The sequence below is a fragment of the Meriones unguiculatus genome, chromosome 11 (genome assembly GCF_030254825.1).
Source record: "Meriones unguiculatus strain TT.TT164.6M chromosome 11, Bangor_MerUng_6.1, whole genome shotgun sequence".
Lineage (NCBI taxonomy): Eukaryota > Metazoa > Chordata > Mammalia > Rodentia > Muridae > Meriones > Meriones unguiculatus.
The window spans coordinates 101,089,359-101,104,001 of record NC_083359.1 but is presented as its reverse complement, the minus strand read 5'-3'; the positions used below and the strand labels follow the sequence as shown (position 1 = coordinate 101,104,001).

Here is a 14,643-nt window from a genome sequence, read left to right as displayed (position 1 = left end):
AAACTTCATTAGTGATCAGAGTAATGTAATATATACTGAAATGCAAAGACACACATTCGAACCCACTAGGATTGCTATAACATTAAGACCAACATTATCAGTGATAATGCTTCATAATATATGGAGTCATACAAACTTTCATATACTGTTGTGGAATAATAAATGATAGGACACATTTAGAAAACTGGAGTTTTCTACTAAAGTTAAATATACATATGGCCTATACTAGTAACAAAAGGTACTGTGTAAACCAGGAAGTGTTTTGTAGAATGTTCATGCCATTATTTATAATGGCCACAAATTATGAACAATAAAATGTAGTGCAAGAATGGGCTTATAGTTTATACAAAGGACTGTCTCATAAAGCAATGGAAAGTAACAAACCAGGGTTTGTATAAGTGGGTGACTCTTAAATGTGAATTTGAGGAAAGAGGGCAGGGGCATCTCTCAACATGGATTCTGTGACTCTGTGTTTATCAACTCCAAAATCCTGTAGAATGAGTTTGTGGTATTAGAGATATTCTCTCAGGCTGGGAGGAGTTAAAAGGGCTCTTTACAGTTAATTTTCTATTTTTGTATTTCTAGTGTTCTAGCAAACAAGGTAAAGTATATTTAATGAGGTGCATTGGTTTGTTGTTGTTGATTTACTGTTTTAAAACAGGCCTTTTGTAACCTTAAGATCACTTCAGTTCCATCAGACTGATTCCTATAGACTTGCCTTTAACCTATGTAAGTGTTCCACTAGCTTTAACAAAGTCTAATGGGAACACGTTTAAATAAATACCTACAGTCAGGATTTGTGGCATCTATTTCCCCAGTTAGTAGCGCTGGCTTTATAATGAATTACTGTCTTTTAGGTCGTGATAAATTGTGCCATTCCTAAAGGGCTGAAGTACAATCAAGCTACACAGACTTTCCACCAATGGCGGGATGCTAGACAGGTGTATGGTCTCAACTTTGGCAGCAAAGAGGATGCCAATGTCTTCGCAAGTGCCATGATGCATGCCTTAGAAGTGTTAAATTCACAGGAAGCAGGTAAAGTGTCTGTGCTTTCCCACTATTCTTCAACGGAAATGTTCTGTATATGTTAAAGCAAACCTTTCTTGTCAGTCTGTAGGTCATATATATTTTTAAAGTAATTCCTAAGTTATTTTCTACAAAAAAATGAACTCTTATTTGTTTCTGTTTAAAGTGTAGACTAGCTGGGCGTGGCAGCACACACTTTTAGTCCCAGCACTTGGAAGGCAAAGGCAGGTGGATCTTTGCGTTCAAGGGGGCACCCTGCTCTATAGAGTGAGTTTTAGGACAGTCAGGGATAAACAGAGAAGCCCTGTCTTGGGGGAGAAAAAGTATAGTCTAGAAGCATAATGCTTTGAGTTTAATTACTCTAGTTCTTATTCAAACCTCATTTGAAATTATTTAGATTGGTTTATCTTGCTCTAAAAACATAACTTTGGTACCAGGACATGAGAGCCACCAGAGATACAGGTCTCCAAGTTGCTAGCCTCAAATTCTTTGCTTCAGGCAATCCTACTGCATTCTGCTTCCAGAGTAGCTGGGACTTCAATCATCCACTATGCTTGATGTTACTTGCCTTTTATCAAGATATGCATAGGTTTCTAAAATATACTATTTAAGCCACCACTGAGCCTAAGGACTTTTAGAGTAAGATCTGATGGAAAAGAGCTTGGCCCTAGAGTGCTTCTCACCCTTCCTGATGCAGTGCCCTTTAATACAGTTCCTCATACTGCGGTGACCTCCAACCATGAAATTATTTTTGTTCCTTCTTCATGACTGTAGTTTTGCTGCTGTTATTAATTGTAATGTAAACATCTGTGCTTTCTGGTGGTCTTAGGTGACCCCTGTGAAAAGGTTGTTCAAAGCCCAAGGGGGGTACAGTCCACAGGTTGAGAAACACGGCTCTAAAGCACGCCCTCAGCTAGTCTAAGCCAGAATTGGATTCTTACACATGTTGCTTAGAAGGAACAACAACAGCAATTCACTTTAAAAAGCTCAAATATTCAGAACGTAATGTCAGAGGTAAACTAAATTTTGTTGTGGTTTAAGAAACAGAAAAATACAGGTGTGGGTTTTTTTTTTTAGAGCAATAAATTTTGTAATCAGAAAATGTTACATATGAAAAAATACAAATGTAATTCCTCTTTATTTTGTTGTATAATAGGTAGTAATTTTAATGATATAAATGTTCTGAGTAAAATTTATTATAGTTTAATGAGGAGTATTATAGCCAGATGAGATACTGATATTTTGTTGATAATATAGAATTCCCCAAAATCCAATGTTTTATTTATATCTTGAAGCATGAAAAGGATTAAAGCATCTAACGTCTTTGCCTCCTTTAAAAATGAATTTTAGAAGACTAGGCATTTTGAGATTTGCAGAAGGCTTTATACCATTGTGCCTGTGCCTGTTCTATATGAAGTTTTCTTTTGGGGAAATCAGTGTCTGTAAGAAACATTTTATCCTCATGTTGGGTCTGTTTTAATGAGCCAAACCACTGGAGCTTACTGTGGTTTGTCTCTTAAATCCAAAAACAAGACAGCAAAGTCTGGGCTCATGGAAATCATTTCTCCTGGACACTGGACTGTTTTTGTCGGCACAGTACTTTACTGGGATATATTATAAGAATGTATTTTCACTGTAGTGATTGGGGAAAAAACTGAAATCATGATTCATATATCTTAAATAGGCCAGTTATATAATTTAGAGAGTGTGTGCATAGCAACTTCTGTATTCCTGTGTTTGGAACCAACTACCATTTTCATTTCTCAGCCTTTCAATGCGGATCCAGTTAATAACTTAAATGTCACTTAACATAGTTCAAATTAATTTGTCTTTTGTTTTTACTAAGTTAGAAGCACTGTTTTTACCAGGAATAATTACATTTTTAAAAAATACAAATGGCTAGGAGTCATTTTATTCTGATCCTGATTATTTGAAATTGAGTCTTTATGTAAAGAGACTAAAGTTACATTCTCTTACAAAATAAGAAACATTAAGAAATACTGTTTTAATTATGTAGTTTTGCAAATACGAAAATTAAAGGTTTGCCATAGAAGCATTTTTGATGTGTACAATATGTAGGATTATTGTTATGGTAAGTTTGACAGTACATTTTCTCTCTTCTTTCACAATATCAGTTGTGGTAGGATAATTATCTCTGTCATAGACCAACTTACTAGCAGTGAAACTTTTGGTTCTTTTTCATTCTGAGAGAAAACAAAGCATTAAAATGATTAATTTGTAGATAGCATGATTAATTTATTCAGGGAATTACTTTTTATTATAAATGCCATTTTCTGAATTTTGGTCACACTAATGGTCCTTGCAGGGGAGTGTGGGAAGAAATAAATGCTAAGAATCTGGAGCAGGGCTGGAGAGATGCTAAGTGGTTAAAAGCACTGGCTACTCTTACAGAAGTCCGGAGTTCAATTCCCAGCAACCACATGGTGGCTCACAGCCCTCTATTCTGGGAACTGATGCCCTCATCTGGCATGCAAGCATACATGCAGACAGAGCACTTGCACATTTAAGAGAGAGAGCAAGCATACATGCAGACAGAGCACTTGCACATTTAAGAGAGAGAGAGAGAGAGAGAGAGAGAAATCATGCTTTTCTGCTGCTAACCCAAGCTGTTGGAAAACTTGACTTCAAACTCTTCTGTAAACAGTAGCCCAGCAAAACTAACCAGAAACAAACAACAGATGTATTCGTGAAATCAGAGCTATTGTATGAATTAGTCTGCCTGTTCCGTAAATTTTTGTCTCTTTAAAATTTTTATTGGTATCTATTATTCGCGCAGAATAATGGGTTGCATGGTGTTGGTATTTCTGTACATGCACGTAATGTGCTTTGGTCATACTACTCTCCATTGCCCCCTTACTCTTTACGCCTACACTGCCATTTCCTCCCTCCCTCCCTCCCTCCCTCCCTCCCTCCCTCCCTCAGTCCTTCCTCCTTTCCCTCCTTCTTTCTGCCCCTCCTTCTTTTATTCCTTGTTTTGCCTTCCTTCCATGGTGCTGAGAATTTAACTGAACCCAGGGCCTTGTGTACATGCTAGCCAAGCACTATACCGCTGAGCTGCGTCCTCAGCCAGTTTCACCACTTCATACAGCAATATTCCATGCACGGGGTTACTGCTTATTACTCTATTATTTTCTATACTGTTAACATGAGAATCAACCATTGCCATTATCATGAAATTAATCTTAGTGATTCTCAGAATTAAAGGAGTGGGCATCTTTGTTCAAACAATCTTTTTCTGAAGCTCAGTACAAATAGAGAGAGAGCTTCTCTGATTAATATGGAGCAAGGCTTACAGCCACTGAAGTACTCCATGGTTCTCCAGAGCATGATGAATATTCTCTATTCATGCCCAAGCCAATGATTCTACATTTCTCTCTTCTTTTGATGCTGTCCTTCAAAGCCCTCATTTCTCATCTACAGTGTTCTTTAGACTAGTCATTCTAACCTTCACAAGCTACCCTTGTGTGTATGTGTATATTTAATATTTTCAGGGTGGTTTTTTTTTTTTATGAAAAGGTGGGCGGCAGGAATGTTTTCCTTTATTTTGTTTTTAACATGGTATGCAATTATCTAATATACTGGAAAGTACAAGAGGTGCTAAATACAGTGTGTTAAATTTGGAATTAAAAAAAAAACAGGAATCACATGTTCTAACATTTTTTTTTAAGGAGCTGAATTAGTGCTCCTGCTTTTATACCAAATGCTACCGTGTAATTTTTCTTTTTATCAGTGGAAATTGTCTTAGTTTAAATAAATGTACCATACAGACCAACAATTTTTTTATTTCTGTATTTAGTTACCAAGTATATTTAAGGCTTTTATAGATAATAGCAATGAATTATATAAACTACAATGTCAATCCGTTGATGACCAGCCAGTTAGATTATTCTGGTTTTGTTCAACCATGATTAAATATAGCTCACTAAAATATTTTTTACCATTAACTAAAGACTGGGTTTGTTATTTTGTTTTTTAACTATTGTGAATGAGAACATAGCTAGAGTTGTTGAAGTTTTCATCACATTGATAATAAAAATTGAGATTCTGTTAATTTTTAACATAAACTTGGGCAGCATTACTTGTAGTGTGAACACACTTCTAGCATTATTTTCAGCGTTCTCTTTATATGATATTCTCGGAATTGATGGGACTTTTAAAATTCTTGAGGTTTTTTGGTTTGTTTGTTTGTTTTGTTTTTGAAGCAGAATTTCTGTATAATCCTGGCTGTCGTGGAAATCCCTATGTAAACCACTCTGGCCCTGGACTCACAGAGGTCCTCCTGCCTCCTCTTTCCTGGTACTGGGATTAAGGTCGTGCCCCATTATGCCAGGTCCTGGATTACTTTGTTCCTAGTGAGATTTTTACTTTCTAGTCTTCTGGGTTGTTGATATTAGTAAGAACAATACTAAGCCTATAATCTCAAAAACTATTTTCAATAATGCCTTTGAGGCATATGTCCTGTGCTGGTAGCCACTGAGAGCAGCACCAGTATAGTACCTTTCTTGTATTTCATGCCTGGCCTGGAGCTAGCTCAGCAGGAACATTAGGATAGTTTGCCAATAAAGTTTGGAGTAAAGTCTTCAGAATGCCAAAGTAAATTCTAGGGTCAGACCAAACTTTGCAAACAAGAAGTTGTTTGGACCTTCTCAGTGATAGAGTATTGTAAGTGGGCCTGTCATGGAGGTGTGTGATAGTTGGGAAGCAACAGACCGTGTTACGGTTGGAGCATGAGAACTTATGTGGTCTGGGGCTTAGGGAAATCCTAACAGACAAGGCTAGAAAGGTTCGAAGAGGGCTGGTGTCTTACAGATCATTTTATCATTTGCCCTAAGTCGGGTAGTCAGGTCTGTACTGTAATACAAAAGCAGGTAGAGTGGTGAACGCGATAAACATGCTGGTGAGGAAGGTGTGGCCTGCGTTTGATACTGTAGAGAGGGAAAGGAGCACAATGAAGGGGAGGCAGACAGCCCTTAACTGCCATGTCACTGTTAGCTTTCTGCTATGTCCTCATTTAGTCATTGCAGCCGTTCTGAGGCTGGATGTTATTGCTTACCTACTGTGTTTCTGATCTTAATCTGGGATGAACTTTACTGGTATTTTTATTGAAACCTTGTGAATTTAAGGATATTACTGTTTTAGAAGTAGTATTTGGGCTTACACTGTCTGGCATTTGTTCCTAGATCTTATGTTGACATTCATCCTCTACTCAGTGTAATATAGGAAGAAGTAAATGATGTTTTGAGATAACATCCAGCTCTGTCGGTTTGAAGCACTTGTAAAGCTGGTGCCATAAATCAGAGCTAGAAAGAACAGGAAGAAGCTTCAGAGAAATTATTATTAAGTGGATAACAAAGTTATTTCTGGACATACTGTATTTCGGGAACTTTATTAACACAATTCTAATAAAGTCATATATATTGGGCCTGGAAAAAATTACTTGGATAATATTGACTGGTGCTTTTGCTTTCACTGTTAGCTTTTCTCGAGTAGTCTTGCAGGGGAAATAACATTTAGACACACGTGTGTGGAGACATGGGCCTTTGGCTTTAGAAAGGGTCCCACCAAAGAGGTGGCTGGATTTTCTAATATCTGATTTCTTCTTTTAACTACATTTCTATACTTTTAAATTTAAAGTCTCTAAAGCATTTAAAATTTTTTTTTATTATGTATACAATGTTTTGCCTGCATGTCAGAAGAGGGCATCAGATCTCATTATAGATTGTTGTGAGCTACCATGTCATTGCTAGGAATTTAACTCAGGACCTCTAGAAGAGTAGACAGTGCTCTTAACCTCTGAGCCATCTCTCCAGCCCAGGACATTTTTCTTAAAAAAAAAAAAAAAAAAAATCTGAAGAAATTCAATTTAGGGTGAGAAAGAAATTAGAAAAAAAAATTATTTACTTTTTTTTTGTATTTTTTAGGAAAGTTTTAAGACCTTCAATGTGACTCAGTGGAAAAACTTATATTTGTTTGGAATCAAGTTTACTGTTTTGTCACATCACCAGAGGGGAGGCTGAGCAGGCCACGTTCTCTAGAGAAGTCTCATGAGATCATTAAGTAGTGTGGCATGGGAATTAGATGGCACAGGGGATATTGGTACTCTTAAAGTATAAAATGTTAATTTCGGATGCTAATCAAAAAAAATTCATATGAAAAGAAAGTGCAGACTTATTTTCTACAGAAAAGAAAGCCATCCATTGTTTGAGTGCATTATATATGCAAAGAGGAATTAAACAAAAGTCTTGTTTTCAGTATTCTATTGTGAAAACAAGACATAAGTGTGATACAAGAGAGAAAATCATATCTAAGGACAAAAAAAATTCTGTCACTAACTTTGGGCCTACACATACATACATAACTCATGAAAATAGAAAAAGGAAACTAGAGAACCAATGTTAGAACTACAATTTAGTTATTAGAATTTTATATAATATATGTGAATGTAGTTTTTATTGAAGATGGATAACCATGTTCTTGGAGTGGTAGTCAACCTTAAAACTACTAAAGTAAGTCTAAAATGGTGTTCAGTCTTGGAAACATCATGCATTTTAGTGAGACCACTAATGCCCAAACTATAAGCTGCTTTGAGTCTGAAAGCGACTAGTTCTTTATAGAGATAGTAGCCTGAATCTAACCACAAGTTCTGATTAATGAGGGAGATATAAAAATGTTGGGGTTTTATGATTGCGCCAGACACTGATAAGGACACAGTGCCGGAATTGAATATGACTAATTGATTTTCAGTGATTTTTGAAAGAACAAAGACTAATTATACACACAACTTCTTTGGATGGAATCACACTAAATACTAAGTTTAAGAGATTTGTTAAAATAGTAAGACAGCTTAGCAGTTAAGAACACTTGGTACTCTTGCAGGGGACCAAGTTTTGGTCTCTACATGGCAGTACCCAGCCACCTGTAATTCTAGTGTCAGGTGGTCTGACGCCTTCTTCTGGTCTCCAGAGGCACCACAGGACATGGTGCACAGACAAAACCTACCCACACTCATACAAGAAAAATGAATGAATCTTTTAAAGAGAGAGATTTTCCAGCTTTTGAAAAAGAACAGGAACTACTGACTCAACTTTCCTTTCCTGTGGTCCCCCTTTATATTATACCTCAACCTGAATTTCCAGTCCATGTGCTAGTCTTTTCAGTCAGAGAATGATTGGGGTGACTGACTTCTCAGGTTTTCAAAAAGAGAATTATCAAGTGCCATCACCTGCACTGGATGCATTAGGCCTAAGTCATCCCAAGAAGGTTGTTTTTTTCAGTGTGTTTTCCTCTGCCCCTTTTGGCCTGTTTCCTGTCTCCCATTCACCCACAAGAACTAGTTCAGCTGTGGCTAGAATTGAGGTAAGAAGGTGACTGGTCTTCAAGAAACAGTTAAATGCCAGGGCTTTCATTTGTTCATCTTAGCTTTAGCTCTTAACTAAATATTTTTAAATATTGACTTAATATTTGAAATAATTTCCGGTCTAGTTCTTGGTCACTGAAAGAGAAATTTGAATGTATAAGTAATAAGTAACCCATTTTACAGTGAGCAGACTCTGTGTTGTCACCAAGGGTAGATCACTCTACAGTTTTGCTTCTTACTGTCATTTCCTTTGTTAATCCAGAAGTAGAATCAGAAATCTTTTGTCTAAAACCCCTACTTAGGGAGTCAGTAAATGCGGCTCAATGACGCTCGGGGAGATTTCCTGTCCAGATTTCTACAAAGTGCTCTGTAAAAAAGTTCCCTCTTTATTATACATCAACCAAAGCAGCATACTGTGTGCAAAGAGAAGACATAATCCAGTTGTCTTGTCCTATAAGGAGCTATCAAAGCGCAATTGCATTGTAAAGAAAAGCTTCTTAGTGGACGGTTCAGCACATTTGGGAGTACATAGCCTAGACTTCTGCTGAACTCTGGTGATGGCCTCATGGCAGATGACATCATGCTACTGGTTATACATGTCATTGGGAGATCACTTTACCAGACTAGAAGACAGCAGGGACAGATCTGCTCTCTTGGAAAAGCCCTTCTCTGGATGATCCTGCTCCCTTTTGAGGGCAGCACTCTAGTTGCTTTCCACCAGATTATACCTCACTGATGAGAAACCCGCAGCACATCCTTTATGGAGACAAACCACAGCACGACCTATAAAAGCATGAAACTGTAGTGCTAAGTCACACATACATGTTGGTTTCTTTAGATCATTGAGTCTTGTTAGTGCTCCGTGCTGGAATGTTGTCTGATTTGTTGCCTTTACCTTGCACAGGCAACCGTAGCTGCAGTGAGTACACAAGCAGTGGCCGTGTCAGGTCTAGATGACAACATTTCATAGCACTCCTCTCCAGCTTCGCTCTTGCATTCTTTTTGTTCCCCATTTCCATGAAGTCCTGAATTCATGTCTGATGAGCATCACGTTAGTCTTGGCTTGTAGGATTTGTCCTACTCCAAAGTGGAGTTAGGGAAACTAAGAGGCAGATACTATTTTTGTGGTAAATCTGGAGTTCATAATCTTGAAAAGGTGATTTTAATGTGAAGCTTGCTGTTGTGCAGTCTGCTTCACATCCTTGTGCCTCTGCATGTCTGGCACATGGCTGCACTGTCTTCGGACTGGCTTTAGAGGAGTTTCAGTAGCAGGCTGCTGCATGAGCCTGCAGAGGTCATTGATTATTGGATGTTTTTCCTGCATGGGCATAATAAGTTGCACACATTTGTTTTCTCTATATTTGTGGTTTTTTATTAGTTTTTGTTCATGAATTAGAGAAGCATTTTACTGGATGTCATTCAGTAGGTCTGGTATCTATAGGACACGAAGGATAAAGAGATTTGAGTTGGATGCCTCTTGTCTTCTCACTGATTTAAGGAACCACTTCTGCCTTGATGCATTTGCGGCACAGAATGGCAGCCAAACCTCCCCCACAGATTTTACCTTTTAGTTTTGAACAGGTTTTTACACATCTATGTAGGTGTAGCAACACCAGCTTGTCCAAGGCCACATACACATCAGCGTGCTGCCTCTGAGTGAACACCACGCATTCCTGTTTTCGTAATCTAGACAAGACAGAAATATCTAACCAATATTTTAAGTAGGATATCAAAATGGTGTTATCGTTGAAGTATATATATATAAATAAAGATTATTACGACATTTTATTAATCGACAAAATATTCCTAAAAATTTGATAGTGTTGTGATCTAAAAGAATAAAAGCCTCAATGGACAGGATTTTTTGTATTTGTACTTAGGTACTGTGTTAAGAGATATTAGAGAAATGAAGGAACGATAAAATAATGGAAAGCTGTTGGTTTTATATAGCCTTGTACAGAGAAGATACCACTTGGTTGGAAGTATCTGCAAGGCGGTGTAAATACTGCAGAAAGTGGTGATTGGGAAATAGGTTTAGCAAGTATAGCATGCTGCTTTTGTAAAGATACTGAAAATAGTTCTTCTGAGGTAGACTTGCTATTTCTGTGAGTTTAATTTCTAAGATGATTCACAAGAGAAATGTTTTTTGAAAGTGTCCAGGTCTTTGGTTTTGGTTTTGGTTTTTTTTTTTTTTTTGAAACAGAGTCTGTCTCAGTTAGTGCTTATTATTGCTGTGATAAAATCATAACCAAAGCAACTTGGGGCTTACACTTTGACCCTTACTGTTTATCACTGAAGGAAGTCAGGACAAGAACTCAAGTAGTTCAGGAATGTGGAGGCATAGGCTGATGCAGAGGCCATGAAGGGGTGCTGCTTACTGGCTTGCTCCCTTTGGCTTGCTCAGCCTGCTTTCTTACAGAATCAGGACCACCAGCCCAAGGATGGCACCACTCAATGTGGGCTGTGTGCCCCCTACTCCCAATCAACCACTAATTAAGAAAATGCCCTATAGCTGTATATTGCAGAGGCATTTTCTCAGTTGAGGTTTCCTCCTTTCAGATAACTCTAGATTATGTCAAGTTGGCTTAAAACTAGCCAGGACAGGGTCTCTGTACAAAGCCCTGGCTGTCCTGGAACCCACTGTGTAGGCAAGGCTGACCTTGATTGAACTCACAGAGATTGGCCTGACTTTGCCCTCTTAGTGCCAGGATTAAAGGTATGTGCCACCACGTCCAGCTGGAGCATTATGACAGTGCCATTCATATAAGAAGAAATCAGTTTTTACTGAGGACTTTGTTTAGAAGCATTGTCCTTTTTTATCAAACCTTGGATTCCTATACTCCGTTTGAAAGCATTGACTAGATAAGTGATGGACCCCCACAGTGGGTCTCCCAGTCTTCTTAGATAGTATTGACACTGACAGTGCAGCTAGGAAGATGAGGTGGGCTTTTTCACACTTGCCATGTATAACAGATAACCCTGAAGCAGCTTTCTGTTAGGCTGCTGTTTCTCTTGGTTCCTTTATGGCTCAGACCCATAAACATGCTCTCACCTACACCCCAATTCTTACTTCAGTACCATGATGTACATCTTTCTCCTCCATACTTTTTCAAAGCATTTTAAATAGTTAGTTTCTGAGTTATATAAACAAATTTAGCAAATGCAGAGTTAGCCATAATACTAATATAGTAGCACTTACATACGTGTAAAAAAGTGAATTTCCAAAGTGTCTCTTTTAATATGAGGCCATAAAACACAGATTTTTCTTTTCAGTGGAGCTAATATTCAGCTAGCTAACAAAGTTAGACTAAATGTAGCATTCAAGTATGTTTAGTGCAATAATATGCTTTTGCATAAATAGATGCTGAATCCTCATAATTTCATCTTAGGAAGCCAGAATTGTTTTATTGCTCTTAATAGAAACTTTGGAAAATTGTTTGAATTACATCTCTTCCATCTTAGTAGATATTTTGTCCTCAGTTTGAACAGTATAGTGTTATTTTTTGCAAAAGAAGGATTAACTTAGCTTTCTTGACTCTTGAAAGCATCTATGAACGGGTATTTCCTTGCTTTTAGTTATAATTTTTTTCTGGCTGTTCATGACAGTTATAGTCCTTTAAAAGCTTGACTTTTATGGATTGTTTATACAGTTATTAAATTCTTAGTTTATATAGAAATGCACAGTTTTCAGGGCTTTTTTGTTCGTTTGTTTTTGAAACAAGGTCTTGTCTCAAGAAATCTGAGTCTTACAAATTTTTGTAACCTTGTTTGGCCTGTAACTCATGAAGTAGTCCAGGCCAACCTCCACCTCACAGAAATTCTCCTGTCCCTACCTTCTGAGTGCTGAAATTAAAGGCATGTGCCAATACAGCTAGTAAGTATGTACATAAAGATTATTTTAAGAAAAAAATTCCTAGAGTTTTAAAAATATTTCTGATCTTATATGTATATTTCTCTTATTCCTTTATCTGTATGTAAAATTATATACAAATTTCATTAATATTCATGTTTATTCACTTTTTCCTCTATCTGAATTATTTAGGTGTAGATACAGAGTACAGCTAACATGTAGTATACCTTCTTGTTTAAGAGTTGAAAAAAATTGAGTTGTAAAGATTTTTTTTAATTGTATTAACTATGTACATGCCAAAGTATAATAGCTGATAGCAATAGGAAGATAAATATGGTTGTTAAGTCTCAAACTAGGGACAAATGGCTAGCTGGGGTGCATATTAACATATCAAAATGAACCTGGCCACCAGGTTCTCCCAGCGTCCCTCATCCCTACTTGTTACAGGGTATGGCTGGCATACTCCGTCCCCTACCCTAAATTTCACCAGCCCAGGGTGCTGCCCTTCCCTATATAATCCAGCCATTTGGTTTCCTGGCTCTTACTCTACTCCTTAATCTCCTGCCTACTTCCCTTCCCCTCCCCCTCTCCTCACGTGGCCTGGCTCAGGGTCATGTTCACTCTAAGACTCCCGAGATCTCTGAGCCTCTGGGACCTCTAACCTCCTTCACCATACCTAAGAACAGTCAAGTCCTTCCCCTTTTATTTCGTTTTTTTCATTCAGTGGTTTAGATGTTATTGTTGAGCATCTTCAAGTTCAGTGCAGCAACCAGCTTATTTTAAACAGACAGTGTAAAGTAATCCAGTGATTACATTACAAATTAGAGAAACCTTAGGCCCTGTCTGTGGATATTGGGCTTTTATCATGGATTGTTGATAAATAAAGAATATTTCTGTTGCCTTTTATTTTATTTTTTGAGGGCAGATAATGAAAGGCTAAATTTGACATAATTTTTCAGTAAAGAAAGTAAAATGATGGAGAAACAGTATCAGAAGTATTTAAAGTCCCTTACCAAGTTTACTCTATAGCTTTCTTGAACTGAAATAATTGATTAACATTTATGGATTAAAAAATATTATATGCTCATGTCTGCTTTTGCCTGCATGTATGTTTGTGTGAGGCTGTTAGCTCCCCTGGAACTGGAGTCACAAACAGTTGTGAGCTGTCATGTGGGTGCTAGAAATTGAACTCGGGTCCTCTAGAAAAGCAACCAGTGCTCTTAACCACTGAGCCATATCCTTAGCCCATCATTTATGGATTTTTAAGAGCAGGAACATGACACCTGGTTTAAATTTCTCCCCCAATTTTTATGTTTGGCAGTAAATAATAGGTTTGTTTTGGTTGGGTTGGTTTGGTTTGGTTTTGAGTATACTGGTGTTTCATCTAAACAACAAACTTTGGTTGAAATGGCATGCATTAAAAACAACTTGAACTTAAAACAGGATATCATTTTGCTTTTTTTCACTGGGTCTGACTGTAGCCAACTCTGAATCTTACTGTTTCAGACTCCAGAGTGCTGATATTTCAAGTCTTGCTCAAGTATCCTGTTTCTGACTTCTGAGTGGGAATTACAGGCAGGCCACCAAGCTCACCTGACACTTAACATTGATTCTGGGAATCCACACTCCAGTCCTCACAATTGGGAGGCAAGTGCTTTAACCACTGAGTCATCCCCTCACCCCTATTACAACATATATTTAAACGCAGAGTAAAAGAAAGGCACATTGTTATTATTACACCCCAGAGAGAGTGAAATTCAGTTTGTCAACACTTGTTTGGGTGTGGTTGTGCTCACAAGCATGCTAGTCTATAGTGTTCAAAGATCAGAGAAACTTGTGTGATTGGTTCTTTCCTTCCAGGAATTGAACTCTGGTTGTCAGGTGGGCTTGTATGGTTGGATGACAGGCACCTTATCTTAGTTACGATTTCTGTTTCTGTGAAGAGACACCATGACCATGGTAAGTCTTATAAAGGAAAATATTTAATTGGGGCTGGCTTAGAGTTAGTGTAGTCCATAATTGTCATGGTGGGAAACATGGCAGCATGCAAGCAGACATGGTGCTGGAGAACGAGCTAAGAGTTCTACATCTTTTTGTGAATTTGGCTGGTTGGTTTTGGCTTTGGTTTTTCGAGATAGAGGTTTTTTGTGAAGGCTGGGCTGTCCTGGAACTTGCTCTGTAGAGCAGACTGGCCATGAACTCATAGAGATCTGCCTGCCTCTGCTTCCCAAGTGCTGGGATTAAAGGCATGTGCCACCATCGACAGGTGAGAGTTCTACATCTTGATCAGCAGGCAGCAGGGAGAGAGCTGACCTGAGCTTCCTAGACCTCAAAGCCCTCCTCCACAGTGATAGACTTTCTCCAGCAAGACCATGCCTATTTGCCACAA

General features: G+C 37.9%; 1 protein-coding gene across 16 annotated transcripts in view; it reads left to right on the top strand.

Annotated features, from left to right (window-relative positions):
- The window catches only part of Enah (ENAH actin regulator), a 110,686-nt gene that overhangs the window by 60,728 nt on the left and 35,315 nt on the right, over nt 1–14,643 (top strand). For all 16 annotated transcript variants that reach the window (XM_060364840.1, XM_060364836.1, XM_060364848.1 and 13 more), the window contains exon 3: nt 858–1,035. In XM_060364840.1, the coding sequence (XP_060220823.1) occupies nt 858–1,035 (178 nt within the window). The remainder of the gene's footprint in view (nt 1–857; nt 1,036–14,643) is intronic.